Source organism: Protopterus annectens, chromosome 1.part1 (genome assembly GCF_019279795.1).
Source record: "Protopterus annectens isolate FY-2018-M chromosome 1.part1, PAN1.0, whole genome shotgun sequence".
NCBI classification, from domain to species: domain Eukaryota; kingdom Metazoa; phylum Chordata; order Ceratodontiformes; family Protopteridae; genus Protopterus; species Protopterus annectens.
Genome location: NC_056726.1, coordinates 951,941,334 through 951,959,517, shown reverse-complemented (window position 1 = coordinate 951,959,517; position 18,184 = coordinate 951,941,334). Strand labels below are relative to the sequence as shown.

General features: G+C 41.8%; 1 protein-coding gene across 2 annotated transcripts in view; it reads left to right on the top strand.

Annotated features, from left to right (window-relative positions):
- Nucleotides 1–18,184, top strand: part of ADAM17 (ADAM metallopeptidase domain 17) — a 2,408,764-nt gene that overhangs the window by 2,266,931 nt on the left and 123,649 nt on the right. For both annotated transcript variants that reach the window (XM_044079174.1, XM_044079166.1), the window contains one exon: nucleotides 17,841–17,897. In XM_044079174.1, the coding sequence (XP_043935109.1) occupies nucleotides 17,841–17,897 (57 nt within the window). The remainder of the gene's footprint in view (nucleotides 1–17,840; nucleotides 17,898–18,184) is intronic.

The following is an 18,184-nucleotide window of genomic DNA, read 5'->3' as shown; positions in this document are numbered from 1 at the left end:
ACTGCAGATATAAAATTCTTATCTTGGAAAACAGCTCTGCTCCTAGCAATTACTTCTGCAAGACGAATTTCAGAGCTACAGGCGCTCATGGCCGTGGAACCCTTTATCATTTTTCATCCAGACAGGGTCTCTCTGAGGACAAACCCAACATTTATGCCTAAAATGGTGTCCAATGTGGCCCTTAACCAAACTATTCATCTGCCAACTTTTTATCCAAATCCACAGAACAAAGGGGAGAGAAGTATCCATTCTTTGAATGTACACAGACAGCTTAGATTCTACTTAGACAGAACCAAAGCTTTTAGGGAAACAGAGCAATTACTAGTGGCATATGCTGCAGGATCACAAGGAAAGGCTATCTCAAAGCAGACAATTTCTAAGTGGATAAGCCACTGCATTCGTTTCTGCTATTCACACCATGGAAAGCCAGTGCCTAAGGGCATTAGACCACATTCCACCAGAGCTGCAGCCACTTCAGCAGCCTTTCTCAGGGGAGTACCAACCACAGACATTTTAGAGGCGTCAACTTGGAGTTTAGTGCACACCTTCACAAAGCAATTATCATCTGCCACTCTTCTTTAAATCCAGGGCAGGCTTCGCCACTGCAGTTTTGCAGGACCTAATAGCCGCTCCTAATGCTGTTTAGCTCCAGCCTCCCAGCCATAAGCTTTGGGACTCTACCCAAATGTAATGATTGCAACAGCGAAACACGAAGAACATAGTACAGTTGTGTACACTTACCATAAATGTAGATGTTCGAGTGCATTCACTGTTGCAGTCCAGGTTACCCACCCGCCACCCCCCCTTTTTTCTGCTGGAACTTATCTTTCCTTCTCTGATTTATGCTACCTATGTGGTGTATTTGCTTGTAGATGAAGGTAAAGATTATTTTGGTGCATGTATTTTTTATGTATAAATGTTGGCTACCCTTTCAGGGGGCACCTGACATCTGGGGCAAGAAAAACTGAAGAAAATGGCTTGGGCTGCTTCTTTTATACCCCTGACGGCCTGACGTCAGGGAAGGGGCGACAGCAGCCGATGCAGGACCCAAGACTTTGGAATTCAGGCCGACTGAGGGCAACCTGCCAGCAGGATTATCCAAATGTAATGACTGCAACAGTGAATACACTCGAACATCTACATTTATGGTAAGTGTACACAACTGTACTTTCTAAATGTAATACAAATAACATAGGGGAAAGAGGACATCCCTAGCTAGTTGCTCTGCTCAAGCAGAAATTATCAGAGAGGACCCCACCCACTTTAATTTTCGCCTCCAATCCCTCATATATCCTCCTAATCAAGCTTACAACCTTGTCAGGAAATGCAAATGTTTCCATTGCCCTGATCATAAAGTCCCAGCTTACTCTGTCAAATGCTGTTTCTGCATCAAGACCCACTAACAACAATGGTATCTTCTTACATTCTGCCAGTATTCTGTTAATATTTTCAAATGTTTGCCTATTTATCCATATCTATCAATGTTGGCATTACTTTTGTCATTCTTTTAGCCACTATAGACATGAACACTTTATAATCATGGTTTAGTATTGAAATGGGCCTGTGTGAAGCTGGGTCTAATGGATTTTTACAATCATTAGGTATTACAGCTACCACTGCTTACTTCCAGGTTGTTGGTGGTACTCCTGTTAAAATATTGATGTTCATCGTATTACACTGCTGCAGTCATTACACTTGGGTTATCCTGCCATCAGGTGGTTCCCCAGTCGACCTGAGTTCCAAAGTCTTGGTCCGGCATCGGCTGCTGTCGCCTCCTCCCTGACGTCAGTGCGACAGGGGTATATAAGATGCAGCTGATGCCATTTTCTTCAGTCTTTCTTGCCACGCGATGCCCGAAGCAGAAGCAGTTCGCAAGTGCCGGTCGGCCGACTCCTGAGATTTTCATTCCGAATCCAGAACCGAAGTCTTCTACAAAGCTAAGTACCCCGTTGGGGAAACTTTTTCTTGCCTCAGACCGATGTCAGTAAAAATTAATAACTGTATTTCTTGTGGGTAGCAAATACCTCATAAGGATTTCCACTCCTATTGTATTCCATGCCTAGGCCCAGACCACAACGTCACTGGTTGTCGGTTTTGTGCTAGGTTTAACAAGCGCAGTATTAAACGTTGGTTTGATTTTGCCCGACATTATTTTGGTAGAAAATTCAATTACACCATGCCGTCGGAACGTCCGACGACCGGATTACATAAAAAGTGCAAAGACAAGGACAGGCAACCGAGGCCCAAAACTGACAACGAGGCCTCTTCTAGGCCGGTCGCCGGTTCTCCGGTTTTCAGCGAGGTGGCTACGCAGCCCCTGACTACCACTTCCACAGAACCACAGACCGCCTCCGACTCCCACGTGGAGCTGGCTGGGCCTTCGGACGCTCTATGTTTTCAGCCTACCGAAACTAACCCTTCTGAGGGAACCGAAGTAGCTGAGCAATCCACAGCCTCTGAGGGTGTCTTCAGACCTACCCAGTTAACCATTAAACCCTCTGCTAAGTCTAAGGCCCCCTTTAAAACAAAGAAACAGATGCAGCATTCTCCGGGACAGGCTTCCATGCCTAAGAAACAAATTAAGAAACAAATGCTCAAAATGGCAGAAGACTTAATCACCCTGATCAGGGGGTCCCATCCCCCTCCTGATAAAAGGCCCAGACAGGATGCAGACTATGAATCTTCTGACCAGGTGCTCATTTCTTCAGATTCTTCCTCAGACCTAGGATATTCCTTACCCCCATATGAAGATTCTGATGCTGAGGAATCAATTCCGTCAGCCTGTCCACCTGAGGACTACTCCTTTGGGGAGACCTTACATACCATGAGGGAGCATTTCCATTGGGAAGGCCAGGATTACTCAGAATACAAGAAAAGGCTCAGAAACTTCCTTTTATTGCCTCAACACAGACCCCTTGCTATTCCGCCAGTGTTAGATATTGTGGATGATGTGTACGCTGAATCCAGCTTAAACCCAGACTCCTTACCTCCAGCACCAGTTAAACCTGATAGATATTACAGAGTCCCTGACTCTCACAAATTTCTGTATAAAAACCCTGTTGCCGACCCTGAAACTATTTCTCAGGGACCCAAAGGGATTAAGGCCTCATCAGCAAAAAACCCAATTCCCTCTGACAGAGATTCCAGAGCATTAGACAGATAGGGAAAGAAAGTATATACATCTGCAACTTTAGCAATGAGAGCCTTAAATTGCCAGTTTCACATGCTAAAATATCAGCAATTTTTGATGTCTCAGATGAAACAAAAGATGCTTCCAGATGCAGACCCTCCTAATTTTAAAGAAATGCAGGACTTATTGCATGCAGCTGAACAAGTGGGAAAACATACTTTGCAATGTGGGTTTGATTCCTTAGAGGCCTCCTGTAGAGCAGCAGTTACAGGCTCTGTCATTAGAAGGCATGCTTGGTTAAAAGAACATACGTTACCAGATAATGTTAAGGCAAAATTATTGGATGCACCTTTGCAATGGGATGTGTTGTTTGGAGTTAAGGCAGAGGAGGTATTAAAGAAGATGGAGGATAAGGCAAAATCTATGCAAACAGTGAAGGATTTCTTACAGGTTCAGCCTCCTCGTTTTAGCAGAAATTGGCCAACAAAGAATTGGTCCTTTCCAGTCACAGACAGACCTCAAAGAGGCAGATACAGACGTCCAAGAGGTAGTAGAGGTCAAGCACAAGGTCCTTACAGGCCTCGACAATGGGGTACACCAGACCAGAAAGAAGGGGAAGACAGGCCACAACCTTATAAAAAGCAGCCTCAATGACTTCCCACTACAGCTGCCAAACAGCTCTCTCTTGGCAGCCCCCTTAGGAGGAAAACTGGCACTTTTCTATCACAATTGACATTGCATCACCAAAGACAAATGGGTTCTCAACATTGTATCTCAAGGTTACAGGTTCCACTTTCACACTTTGCCAAGGTTAAAAGGAATGCCAAATCTGCCACCAAATCAATGGGCAAAGGCTCAAAAACAAATTACAGCACTCATGGACATGAAAGCTATTCAAAAGGTACACCACAGGAGCAAGGACAAGGATTTTATTCAAGACTCTTTCTGGTTCCCAGAAAGGACAAAGCCTGGAGACCCATTCTGGATCTTTCTTCTCACTTACCTGGATGTTCCGAAATTCAAAATGTTGACACTACAGCAGCTTCTTCCCATGCTGGGCAAGAAAGCTTGCCTCGAGACTTTGGACCTCAAGGAGGCATACCTGCATGTCCCTCTCAAACAAAACTGCAGAAGATACCTCAGATATTCTTGCTGGTTCAATGCACTATCAATTCTCTGCACTGCCCTTTGGCTTATTACTGCGCCCAGGGTCTTCACAAAGTGCCTGGCACCAGTAATTGCATTTTGCAGGCAAAAAGGAATTCAAATTTATCCATACGTGGACAACTGCCTGATTCAAGCAGAGAGCAAGGGCATTCTTCTAAAGCATCTGGCGTTCATAAAAAAGTTAAGTTGCCTGGGGTACACAGTAAACGAAAAGAAATCAAAACTAGTGCCCTCACAACAGATAATATTTTTGGGTGCCAGCTTGAACACAATAGCCCAGATGGCTTATCTCACGCCAGACAAGTAAGGACAACTGACTCAATACTTTCAATTGATGGCAACAAAGACCCAACTCCCTGCAAGAAAAATTCTGCAAGCCTTGGGCTACATGGCATCTTGCATACTACTAATTCCATATGCCAGACTGCATATGAGGAAACTATAATGGTACCTATAAAGTGTATGGTCTCGACACTGTCAAAGTTTGGAAACAGTTATACCACTAATTCCTTGCCTTCAACAGGAGTTTTGATGGTGGGCTCAAGCTTGTCACCTCAACAAGGGACAGCCTTTTACACAACCCACAGCCAGGCAAACACTGACAACAGATGCATCGGATTACGCCTGGGGAGCACACATGGCAGGAAAATGTATTTCAGTGAGAGTGGCCCACAGAGCAAAGGCATCTTCACATCAATCAAAAAGAGATGCTAGCTGTACAAAATGCACTTATAGCTTTCAGACTACCAAGTTCATCTGCAAGCACAATTCCTGCCAGGAGAGAAAAACACACTGGCAGACGACCTAAGCAGAAACATCATGGATCCTCACAAATGGGAATTGAATCCACAAATATTCAGAATGATAACACAAAAATGGTGGAGCCCAGACATAGATCTGTTTGCATCCCCAATGAACTGCCAGCTACAGAAATTCTGCACAAGGAGCTACCATCCACAAGCATGGAAAGTGGATGCCCTCTCATTCAGCTGGAAAAACCTGCAAGTATACGCTTTCCCTCCTTTACCTCTTCTTCCAAAGGTACTCATAAAAGCCAGGCAAGAAGAGCCAAAGATGATCCTGATTGCACCAGACTGGCCACGCCAGCAGTGCTACCCAATCTTAAAGAACTTAGCACAAGAACCACCCTGGATTTTGCCTCAAATCCCATATCTGCTGACACAGCATAACAATCAGATACTTCACAGCCAGCTAAAGACCTTAAACCTAGCTGCATGGAAAATTCCTTAGTCAAGCAAGCAATGCCTCTCTCCAAAGCTGTTATGGATGTCATTCTGGAGGCCAGAAGGCCTAGCACCAGGAAAGCCTACTCGGATAAATGGAAGAGATTCCGTGCCTGGAACCAGGCACACAGCCTTGACCCTCTTGTCCCAAACATTCCTCAGATACTTCAATATTTAACTGAGATGCTGGACAAGGGCCTCTCCTTTTCATCCATCAAGATCCACGCCTCAGCCATTTCTGCTCATTACAACATGGATCCACCAATTTGTTCTAATCCTTTGCTCAAACAGTACCTCAGAGGGGCTAAAAACATAAGACCTACCCCAACTTAGGACCTCAACTTTGTTTTGGAAAAATTAACTTTACCTCCTTTTGAGCCAGCTAACGCAGCAGAATTAAAATACATCTCTTGGAAGACTGCTGTGCTACCGGCAATAACATCAGCACAAAGAGTTTCAGAATTACAGGCACTAATAGCAGTGGAACCTTTCCTCATTTTCCACCAGGACAGGGTGTCTTTAAGAACTAACCCTATGTTTATGCCAAAGGTGGTATCAAGTGTGACTCTAAACCAAACTATTCACTTGCCAACTTTCTATCCAAAACCACAGAACAAAGGGGAGAGACTACTACATTCTTTGGACATTCACAGGCAGTTACGCTTCTACTTGGACAAAACCAAAGCTTTCAGAAAATCTGAGCAATTATTAGTAGCATATGCTGCAGGAGCACAGGGAAAAGCCATTTCAAAACAGACTATCCCAAAATGGATAGGACATTGTATACGTTTCTGCTATACTCACCATGGAAAACCTGTACCTAGCAGCATTAGATCTCACTCCACCAGGGCAACAGCCACTTCAGCTGCCTACCTCAGAGAAGTACCTACCAAGGATATTTTGGAAGCAGCAACATGTACTTCTGTGCATACCTTCACCAAGCATTACCATTTGCCTTTATACTCCAAATCCAGAGCTGGCTTCGCCACTGCTGTGCTGCAGGGCCTTATAGCCACCCCTAATGCCTTATAGAACCAGCCACCCTACCTCAGCTTTGGGATTCCACCCAAGTGTAATGACTGCAGCAGCGTAACATGATGAACATAGTACAGTTTTGTACCTACCATAAATGTAGATGTTCGAGTGTAAGCACTGCTGCAGTCCAGGTTACCCTCCCTCCTTCCCCCTCTTACTTGCTGGTACGTACCTATGCCTTCTACCCTTATTACCTATGGGGAGTATTTGCTGGTAACTGAAAGTTGTTGTTTGCTTTTCTTATGTATGTTTTATTAGCAATTTGAATTGCCTACCTGTTTGGGGGCACCTGACATCTGGGGCAAGAAAAACTGAAGAAAATGGCATCGGCTGCATCTTATATACCCCTGTCGCACTGATGTCAGGGAGGAGGCGACAGCAACTGACACCGGACCAAGACTTTGGAACTCAGGCCGATTGGGGAACTGCCTGACGGCAGGATAACCCAAGTGTAATGACTGCAGCAGTGTTTACACTCGAACATCTACATTTATGGTAGATACAAAACTGTTCTTTAAACAAAACCTTCCAGACCTTTACCCCTTTATCAGTCTTTTCCCTCCTACTTTCCAAACAGGAGACTTTCCTGTAGATTAGTTATACATCACAATTTATATCTCATCTCTTCCTATCCTAACAGTTAGTAATTTTATTTTATTTTAAATTTGTTGACCGGGATAGTCCGACTAGATACATGTCCATTTTCAGCCGAGACCCGGGGAGAAAAGCTCCAAGGTAAAAACAATAATATAACATAACTCTTAATAAAGTTTATAGATTCTGTTCAGCTATACACTTAATATAGTCACACAAGGGTTTAATTTACACAAGGTTGAAGGTCTACAAAATGCCACACAGTTAAGTTATGAATGAATTGGAACACAAACATAGAAAGAGGACTGATTGAGCTTCATCTACCTCAAACCTTGGCATATTTAATTCTTCCATAAATATTTCCATTTGTATCTTTTCTTGATTTCCATATTTGTGTGCTTTATACAGACTTTCATTGAATTTCCGAAACATTTCTAATACCTCTACGGGATCTCTTGTTACCTTCCTTGTTGTAGGCTCTCTAAGCTTGGTGACAACCCTTTCTACCTTCTGTTAGTTTACTAGCACCTTTGGTGAATCAGACTTACCACATTTTTCACAAGGACAGGATTTTTGAGAACTAACCCTTATGTTTCATGCCCAAATGATCTCAGTGTTTACTTCAGACCAGGCTTTTCAGCTCCCTGTCTTTTTTTCCTGAATTAAGGAGTAAGAGAGAACAGATTCTTCTAATTCTGGGGATCTACAGATAGGTCAGATACACAGTGGACAAAATTTGCATCTTCAAGAAAGCTGTTCTGTTTGTTTCATATGAAGTTAAGAGGTTAGGACAACTGGTGTCAAAGCAGACTAGTTCCAGGTGTTTGTTTCATACTATTGTTTTGTTATACTCAGCATAGTAAGCCATTCCCAGGCCAATGTTAAGGCACATTTTACAATGGCTTTGGTTTCTGGAAAGAATTGGACTCAAAGTATTGTAGAGATAGCAACTTGGTATACTTTTGCAAAGCACTACAAACTGCATTCCTTTTCAAGGTCGAGAACAAGCTTCACTAGAACCATTCTCCAGGGGATCCTGGAATCCTGCTTTTTAGCCTCCTCCTTTTTAGTTTTCTAAACTATGGTAATCTACCCATTTAGCTTAGAGTACTGCAGCAGTGGTGTATATGTTGTACAGCCTACAATTGTGTAAGTAAATGTCACATAACGGTAGATATTCTACTAGATCACTGTTACAGTAGCTGCCCCTTCGTCCAGCTCCCTTATTTCAGTTGTCCAGCTCCCTTATTTCAGTTGTTTTCTTTTTTGTTTGCCAGGGTGTAAATGCATGTACACTTTTGTGTATAGTTAAGTTTGCTGCTTTGTTTGTTTCCTAGCATTATTCTTTCAGGGCTCTTTCCTTTCTTCCTAGGCAAAAAATGCTGTGAAGCTTTTTGCACTCCCATCTTTTTTTTGAACTCCTGACTGTTGGAGCACGTAGAAGGCACCCTTAAAGTTTGAAATGCTGATCTGTCATGAGGTATAGGACCCATATATCTTGGGTAACTACAACAGTGATCTATTAGAACATCTACTGTTATGGTAACTTTACTTAGACAACTGTACTTTCTGTGTCATAGCCTTTAACAATTTTGTCCTAGATGACTAGACAAAACCAAAAATAATGGAGAGAGAATTTGTTTTAAATATTACTGTAATTCATTTAACAAGGTAACAGAGCAATGTCATAATGGTTAAGGTGTTTACCTTACAGCCACAAAGTATAATGGTTGATTCTCACCTTTAAAAGGGAAATTGGCTAGGCTTAAAATGACCCACAAGGCTGAGTCTAGTACGAACCTACAAACCTAACCTGTGAACAGATTTTGCATAAATATGCATTATTTGAATTGTTGTCCAGCAATATTATACCTGACAAATATAGTGCATATTTTACCCCATCCATGGTTATTGCTGTTCCAGATTCCCCAGTTTCAGCTACTCCTTTTAATTACTATGGAACTAGACCTGGCAGCCATCTCAAAAGCTAAGGATGAGCTGAGATAAAATATGAGGTTGCCTGATTGTTAGTGCCAAATATGGTTTATCTGAATTCCTACATAACCTCTGTAATCTAAGCCCTTCCACTGGTTATATGTCTGATGTCTATAAAGCAGCCATATTAATGCCATTGCACAAGTGTGGCTCAAAACCTGACCTTGATAATTATAGTTCCGGTAGCCTGACATGTAAAGCTGTGGGACATATCTCGGACCTCATTAATCTAGACTTTGAAAATCTGTTAATCCTGGGCTCTCATAAGTTTGGCTTTATCAAAGGAAGGGCCTGCCTCTCTAACATTATTAAATTCTTTGAAAAAGTCACCAAAAAAGTGGATAGTAGTTCTGCAGTATATACAGCATATCTAGACCTGATCAAGACTTTTGATACCATTCCCTATGCAGACATTATTGACAGCATTCCTTGCTTATAGTTATCTAAGTTTGAAGGTAATTGTAAACTGGCAGTTGTCATTCAATCTTCGTTAACTCATAATTGCTCTAGTGTGGCTTAGACAATGTTAACAACTGGTGCAAAGCTAATGGTCTCAAATTAATAAAAAAAAATGCAGTGTGGTTAATTTTGTTAAGCAAATATTTCCCATGCCATATAGATGGCAGTACCACACACCAATCCAGTGGACACTGTTGTAAGAGATGTAGGCACTCTTGCTGATAGCTCCTTATCTTTTGAACATCATGTCACTGCAGTAATTAAGCCAGACAGAAGTCCTTCGTATCTCAAGTCTAAATGCATTTCCTTAGATACAAAGAAGCCCTAATTTCCCTTTACTCGTATCTTATCAGACCTATTATTGAATATAATGCTCCTTTTTGCACGTATTTGTGTAAATAAATAATTCAACTTGAGAGACTTCAGAGGTTCCTAAGTAAAATGTCAGTGGCCACAAAAATTAACACAGACTGGTAGGTGTCTCTGTTCTCAGTTTCTTAGACTCCTTCCCAGAGATCTCTGTCTGACCTTCCAAGCCTTGAAAGATCCAACTTTATTTGCCCTTCTGTTCCTTCTGACAACAAATGGTTCCTCATGTAACAGGTTGAAGGGACAAAATTTTCATCAGCAAATATGAATCTGTTTTGCCATTGTATCTTATTTATTTTGTATGTATTTCCATTTTGTTTTCTGGAAATGTCTGACTGATTTGTAAAAGAAACACACTCTCAGCAATGGCACAGAAAGAAAAGCTCTACTGTTTACATTCTAGATAAGCCATTACAACTTAACGTATAGTACTTACATAAATCAATTTTACATGTTTAGAAATGCATTTACACAACATATTAAATTTTCTTCATTCATAAAAAGAACAATTGCTTGCTACAGATCACCCACCATACCCCAAGATTCTCACTACACCTTTCTAAACATACTGGAAAATATTAAGATAGAACCAAACACCCTAATACTGGGTGATTTTAACTACCCTGCCATTAACTGGGAAAACTACTCATGTCCCAACACCTTTGCTCAACGGTTCTTGGAATTCATAAATTCCAACGCCCTGGATCAACTAATCCATAGTCCCACCAGGGGCTCCAATATCCTAGACCTGGTCATTACCAACATGGGAAATCAATGCTCCACACCTATGGTCACCCCCTCGTTAGTCAGGTCTGACCATAAGCTAATCACCCTTAACATCCACATCCCACCCCCACTCCCCAGTAAAGAAACCACCATAAAAAACTTCTCCAAAGCCAACTTCATGCTACTCAAGTCAGAAGTGACAAACTTCATGACACCCATGCAGACGGAACTGAAAGTTCAACTGCTGAATTCTACACTAAGTTACTGTACGAGCACATCCACTCATGCATGAATCGTGCCATCCCAAATAGAACCAAAATGCTCTCATCCAAAAAGGAAGCCAATCTGGTGGTCCCCTGCCATAAACAAACTTTACAACAAAAGGAAGAAACTTTTGCAAAAAAGAGGAAAATCCCAGGATGCAAAAACTCCTTACTAGCCTCAGTAAGAAACTGAGATGCCTCATAAAATCCTCCAAAGCTAGTTACGAAAATAAAATTGCCAAAGATTCCAAAGACAACCACAAAGCATTCTATAACTATGTCAAGAATCTAAATGGCAATGCTCAGATCTGCTCTGAGCTAAAACAGAATGGCATTAAATATACTGATCCAAAGGATATTGCCAATATCCTGGCAGATCGATTCAGTGCCAACTTCACCCCCTAAATGGCCCATCTCAATACCGGAAGATTGCCAAATTCCAGTAATAACGGCCACACAGGTACAAAACGCACTCTCTAAAGCCAAGAATACAGCATCCATGGGACCAGATGACATCCCGGGCTGTGTACTACATGAACTACAATATGAACTGGCACCTCACCTAAGTGTCATGTTTACAGAAACAGATGCTTGGTGCCAGAGCCATGGGCTCAAGCTGAATGCCAAGAAATGTATTGTTATCCCCTTTGGGAAAAAACATGTATCCATGAATTACCATATAGGTGGCAGTACACTAAACACAGAAAGTGTGATAAGAGACTTAGGGACACAGGTGGACAGTGGTCTCACCTTCGATAACCACATCGCCACAACAGTCAGGAAATCCTTCTATGTGGCACACCTCATCACGAAGGGCTTTTCATCCAAAAAAAAAAGGAGGTCATTGTCCCACTGTACTCATCCCTCATTAGACCCATTATAGAATACAACGCCCCATTTGGTATGTACCTCTCAAGACATCTGCAACAACTGGAAAGGCCTCAGAAATACCTCACTAAAAGAATCACAGGCCTAAAGCAGATGCCCAACGCTGACCGCCTTAAAAAACTCCAGCTATACTCTGTCGCATATCGTCTACTCAGAGGCGATCTCTGCTTAACATACAAGGCCATGTCAAACCCAGAGCTGTTGGACATGCTACACTTAAAGAAATCCCAATCCCTCAGAGCTACACGCTCCAGGGATCTAAACCTTGTCATCACAATAAACAAAACATGCTGGAGGGATAGGTTCCTGACCCAGAGACTCCCTAGACTCTAGAATAGATTGCCCATACATGTCAAGCAGAGTGCCTCTTTGGACCTCTTCAAGAGGAACCTTGACGATTGGATGGGAGAAAGGAAATTCACTCCAGGGATCACGTCAGTCGCCCTGCTGCACAGGGGTCCAGGAAAGTAAATAATGTGGGAAGAAATAGCCAGGGAATTGTTATGTCTAGGCTTGTATAGGCCCTATGGCTGATAGCCTAGTACCAACCTATGAATAATTACCCGTTCTAAAGACTTAAACCCTTGCCTGTGATATAAATTTGACCTGCTGGAGAGACAGGTGTGTATGCCAGAGATTACCCTGTCTCTGGAATAGGCTCCCCATCCACATGAAGCAGAGTTCCTCCCTTACCCAATTCAAGTGCAGCCTGGACAACTGGTTGGGGCACAGGAAATTCACCCTGGTTTGGCACTTGTGTCTCTAATGGACACTGGCAGCCTTAAGTGGTTCATCTCCCAGACCCTAGCTTGTAAATGTTTCATCTCCCAAGCCTCTGCTTACACTTATCAAGGGTATCAGAACTTGTCAGATATTTGGGATGTGCATGGCTAGGCTTAAAAAGGCCCTTGTGATTGTTAGCCTAGTAAACGGGTTCCTATCAGTTCGTCGAAACTTCAGCAGTTCGAATACCATATGTTCGAACTGTGAAGTTTGAAAACTGATTATCGCGAAGCCACGACACACTGAATTCTTTCCCAGGGAAAGAATTTGGTTGGTCGTTTCTGCGGCTTTGCTATTTTCAGCACTGAGGTGGAAAGTTACGGGTTGGGTTCAGGTAAGTGTGCGGACGTTAAGGTTAGGGCGTGGGTGAGGTGGGTGTGTGATAGTGACAGATTTTAGGGTTAGGGTGGGATAGGTGAGTTAGGGTTAGGGCGCAGGTGAGGTCGGTGTGCAATAGTGACAGACTTTAGGGATAGGTGAGTTAGGGTTAGGGTGCGGGTCAGGTGAGTGTGCGATAGTGACGGATCTTAGGGTTAGGGTTTGGGTTAAGGTAAGTGGATAGATAGTAGTGTATGTACAGTTTAGTGTAGGGTTAGATGTAGGATTTTAAGTGTATGTGTGTGGATTGCTGTTTTTTTGGTGTGCTTGTATTGTGTGTGTGTTTCTTGGAACAGCAATTTATTTCTCTGGGAAAAAAGTCGCTGTTCTAAGCCTTCAATGGATTTGCACTTCAAGGTTAGAAGTTCAAACTTCTGCCGTTTCGTCGAAGTGATATAGACCCTAGTAAACACCTATGAATAAGGAACAAATTTCCACATAATCTAGTGCAAATCCAGATAAAAGTCGATGACAATCGGGGCATTTTTAAATATTAGTGCTATTAACTTGAAACATTGGCAAAATAAAAGAATGTTAATTAACATACATTTTGTGAAGTAAAAGAAATCTTTAACTCTTAGATCTGATGTCGTCCTTTCCATTCATTCCTCAACTAGTGGGTTCGGATCTGACACTCTGATCCAACCCTGCCACTTCCACTAGATGATCGTATCCTAAAACTCTCAAGCTCCTTCCTTTACCCATAATGTCCCACCAACCTAAAATACCTCAGGTCTCCTTTGTCACCATTAGGTATCAGACCCGGATTCCTTAGCTCATAAGAGTTTTAGGATTTTAATCTTCTTCCTCACAGTTCTTGAGTTAGTTTATACTTCCTTTTTGCCTGTTCTTTTCTTATCCCCATAATCTGTAAGCTATTAGTTATTTTTTGATCTTGGCTACCATTTCTGCCAATTTTTTGGTACTTCTATCGGTACCATTGTTGGTATCTCTCTGTACTTTTCTGAGTACTCCTCCTACTATAGTTGGTAGTTTTTCATCTTTTCCTTCTTACCTGTCTTTCTTTCTTTCCTGTTTAAAAAAAAAATTATTTATATCCTTTTAGAATAGGTTAGTAGGTCTAGTCTCTGTGAAGTTGTTGCTTCGTTACACCTGGCTGTCTTTGGAGTGTTTTTGCTGAGATGTCAGACAGCCCTCTGGGTTCAAAAAATGCATTTCCTGCGGGCACAAGCTTCCAAACTCAGATGCCCACAGGGAATGCATGTACTGGCTCGGTCCTGCACACTTTGTAGTAGACTGTGCTATTTTCTCCGTTTTTAACACAAGAGCTTTTACAGATCACAGGAATAAGTTAGTTTTGCGAGGTCTTTTGCCTTCTCCTTCTACTTGTGCTGGTGCTCAAACACCTTCAAAAAAGCTGGACAAAAGTAAACCTGATACTTTACCTAAGGAAAAAGAGTCACAAAAATGGTCTCCTGATTGCTCTTCAGCTTCATTGTCAGTTCCTTTAGAGGGGCCCCCGGCTAAAGTTCATAAGAAGTGTGATCTAACCGTTCAAAGTCAAAATCCTCTTGGATCCAGTCTCTGCCACTTCTGTCAGATCAGGTTACATCTAGGTTTCCTTCTCCTTTCCTTGAGGGGTCACTTCAGAGACACTCTAGGCTGCCTTCCACTACGTCCACCCTTAGATCCTCTAGAAGTCTTTCGGAAGCAGATGTCGACAGAATGATGAGGAAGTTCCTCAGAGCACAGATACAGGTGAGGGTTCTCTAGATGATGGTTCTCCTGGCTGCAACTGAGCACGCAAGCTGACACCTGTCCACCTCCTCTCTAGTTTCTCCTTCGCTAATATGATCCCACCTTCTGTTTCGGAGAGTTTTCTGTCAGTGTGGCCAAACATGCTGCAGTCTGCTTCTTCCCTCAATAACAAGTTCAGCAGGTTCTTTGCCCTGATGTGTCTGTTGAAGGAGTCACCAAGAGATGTTCTAGTTCACAGCTGGCCCTCCGGTCTCCTTTATACCCTCCCACCCTTGCCACTAATTACCAAGTTTCTTCTGAAAGCAGTTTGATTGAAGAGCAGAGTTATCCTCATTGCACTTTTTTAGCATTGTCAGATTTAATTTGTCATTCCTCAGGCCTCACCTTCAACATCCACCCTGGATTCTGGATCCAACTCCACACCTCCTGTCTCACTCGACAGGCATGACTCATCTGGACATAACAGGTCTCAAACTGACTGCATGGTTTGCAAATCCCACTGATTGCTAGACAATCCAGGCTGTTCTCCACAGTCTTGTCAGATTTTATCTTCCCATAAGGCTTGTACTAGGAAGACTTACAAGAGTAAATGGAAAGGATTTGTCTTTTGGGCCATTTGCAAATATCTGGACCCTTTTTCAACACCTGTAACTTCGATCCATGAGTTTTTTTAGCTTCAATCTTCAATGAAGGAGCCTGTTTCTCAACAACTGAAATTCACGTGGCTTCCATTTCTAATTTTCACATGGGTGAAAATAACTCTACCGTGGCCTCTTCTAAACTATGCAAGGCCTTTCTTAAGGGAGCTTTTTCACTTAGGCCTCTGTTAAAATATCCTGCTGCTCCTTGAGATTTAAATGTTATGCTTCAAACCTTAACACAGTCTCCCTTTGAACCTTCAGTCAAACATTTCTTAAATTTGTATCTTGGGAAAACCATTTTTCTTGTTGCTTTTACAGTAGCTAGATGAGAATCTGAACGTCAGGCTCTTTCCTCAAAACCTCCTTACTTGATTTTTCATAAGGACATGGTGTTCTTGCAAACTAACCCACCCTTTTTACCTAAAGTAGTTTCTGAATCAAACGGTTTACCTTCAACGTTTTGATGGTCACAACATCAAAACCACTTATGAGAACTCCAAACTGCACCTTCTCAAAACCTTGAATGCTGATATTCTGAACCTCAGAATTTCACCCCATTTTTGAGCCATGTTAGCACTTGTTTGTAGTTGTGGTGTAGTCGGAAATGTTGATGTTCAATTCTGGCTGCTGAAACCGATGTAACCAAGAAATCAGATAGACTTAACGGTTGTGCCGAGGAATGCTGCACACCCATCATATCAAAAGGATAATCTACCCTGGTCCTACTGAAAGCAGGAAGTAAATTGCTCATTTAACACAACAAATGAATGCCCTACTGATTGCGCCAAGGTGAAAACTTAACAGTTGTAAGTTCCCACCTTGGGCCCATCAGTTTGAACATTCTTTGTTATGCTGGCTGTGTGGCATTCCGCAATGCTTTACTTTCTAAAGCAAGTCCACAGTGGCAATCCTACCTTTTTTAAAATGTACTCATCTGCATAGACTGCATATTTGACCTGACGTCTGCATTAACCTTCTGAGATATACCCATCACTGAGTGACAGTAAATAAATTAAAATCCCCAAACTGCAACAGCAAACTTTTTGAATTTTTTAAGCTACGCACAAGCTTTTATGATAGCAGTTAAAGGCATCATGAGTCTTTAAGGTGTATTCCATGCACCTGCCAAAAGCCTTTGCTAATTTTTTTCTCCGTTTGCTTACTCACTCTGTGTCTGGCAGCCATAAAAGCCCTCTTTGCTTAGGTCTTGAGCCCATTTGTTCTAAATTTAGGGCCTCCCTCCACACCTCTAAGTGAGAGATAAATGGAGGGAGCCATTATCTAGGCAATCATGGAGATGTTTGTGCCCATCAGCTGTGGGTCTGGCTCCTCCCCCACTGACTGAGGCTGTCTGGATTTAATGACAGACCTTAATTGTTCCTAGGCCAGTTGTTATAGTCTTGGACATTAACTATGCAGCCCTAACACTTCCCTCTGGTGGCTGACATGACCACTCATGTCACTGTGGGGACCTCCTATACCCTCCCTAGATGCACATGCGATCCCACAGTCATGCCGCAAAGGCTATTATCAGTGGTTTAGGAGTGTTAAGTTCACATCCTTCATATAAAAGCCTTTATTTTCACGCTAGTCTGTGCTTGCTTAGGAACAGTTGACCACCCAGGAACTACCACTCTCCCCCAGATGGGCAAGCTGAAGGGCTACTCATTTCCAGTCCTTTTCAGCCTGACTTTTTCCAGTACCTGAGGCGTTACTCGTATTCTGGTCTATTTTTACAGTCAGGATTTTATCCATGTGGGCCACAAAGCCAGTGAGAGCTTTGTTGACTAAATAAGCTCTTGCTAAATGAATGCAGATTACAAATTGTACCATGTAATGAAGTATCTGCTACAGTTGTCCCTTGGGTCCAGAATATTTTCTTCCTGAAGTACAGAATAGGCATAGCAGGTTTCATTTTAAGTAGTTTCTCAGAATTCACGTACTGAAAATGTACCAATCTGCTAAAAGTTGTGGAGTGACATGAACTGCTGAAAATAATTTAAATGTATGCATATCTCTGCACTTTGTGTCTACTGATTAACTTTGGTATGGATTTCTCTATGTCTAACATAAAATTAGAGTGCAAAAAATGAAGTGAAATTATATTCTTTTATGCTCTTCTGTTGTCAGTATTGTGATACTGTTGTGTTAATGTATTGTCAGTATTTCGTTTTCTTCACCTAAGTATTTTGCATCAAGTAGTCTTACATTATTCCTTGCTTATCCCTGACAACTGTAACATCTTCCTGTAATTGTTTGCAATATGTAATGTGAAATGTAGAGCAACCTTTCCCTTCTAAGACAGTTGTGAAAAAAGATAGTGATGATGTATTGGTAGGTAACTGGTCAGAAAAATGAAACAAATACATGAAACAGTAAAATGAGTTATGATAGTGTTTTAATGTTAGCATTTTCTTCTTTTTAATTTATGTTTGCTTTTTACTTCTAGGACAAGAAATTGGATAAACAATATGAGGAGAACACAAAATCTTTTTTCAATCCTAGTGTAAGTACTTAATGAATAAGTATTTATGCAGCAGATTTATGGAATGTTGAAGATACTGTGAAGTAATTTAGTATTTACAGAAGACAAATGTATGGTCAATAGTTTTCATTAAAATTCTGCCACTGTTTTAGAATTATTGTAACGTTTGCACATTTACATTACTTCTGTTATTTTGCTGTATTGTATAGTTTATTTTAGCTTAAACTTTGTACTTCTTTTAATTTGTTTTTCTTAAAGTTTTAAAAGTTATTGGTTACGTTAAGTTTAAAAGAGATTTTTTTTTCTTT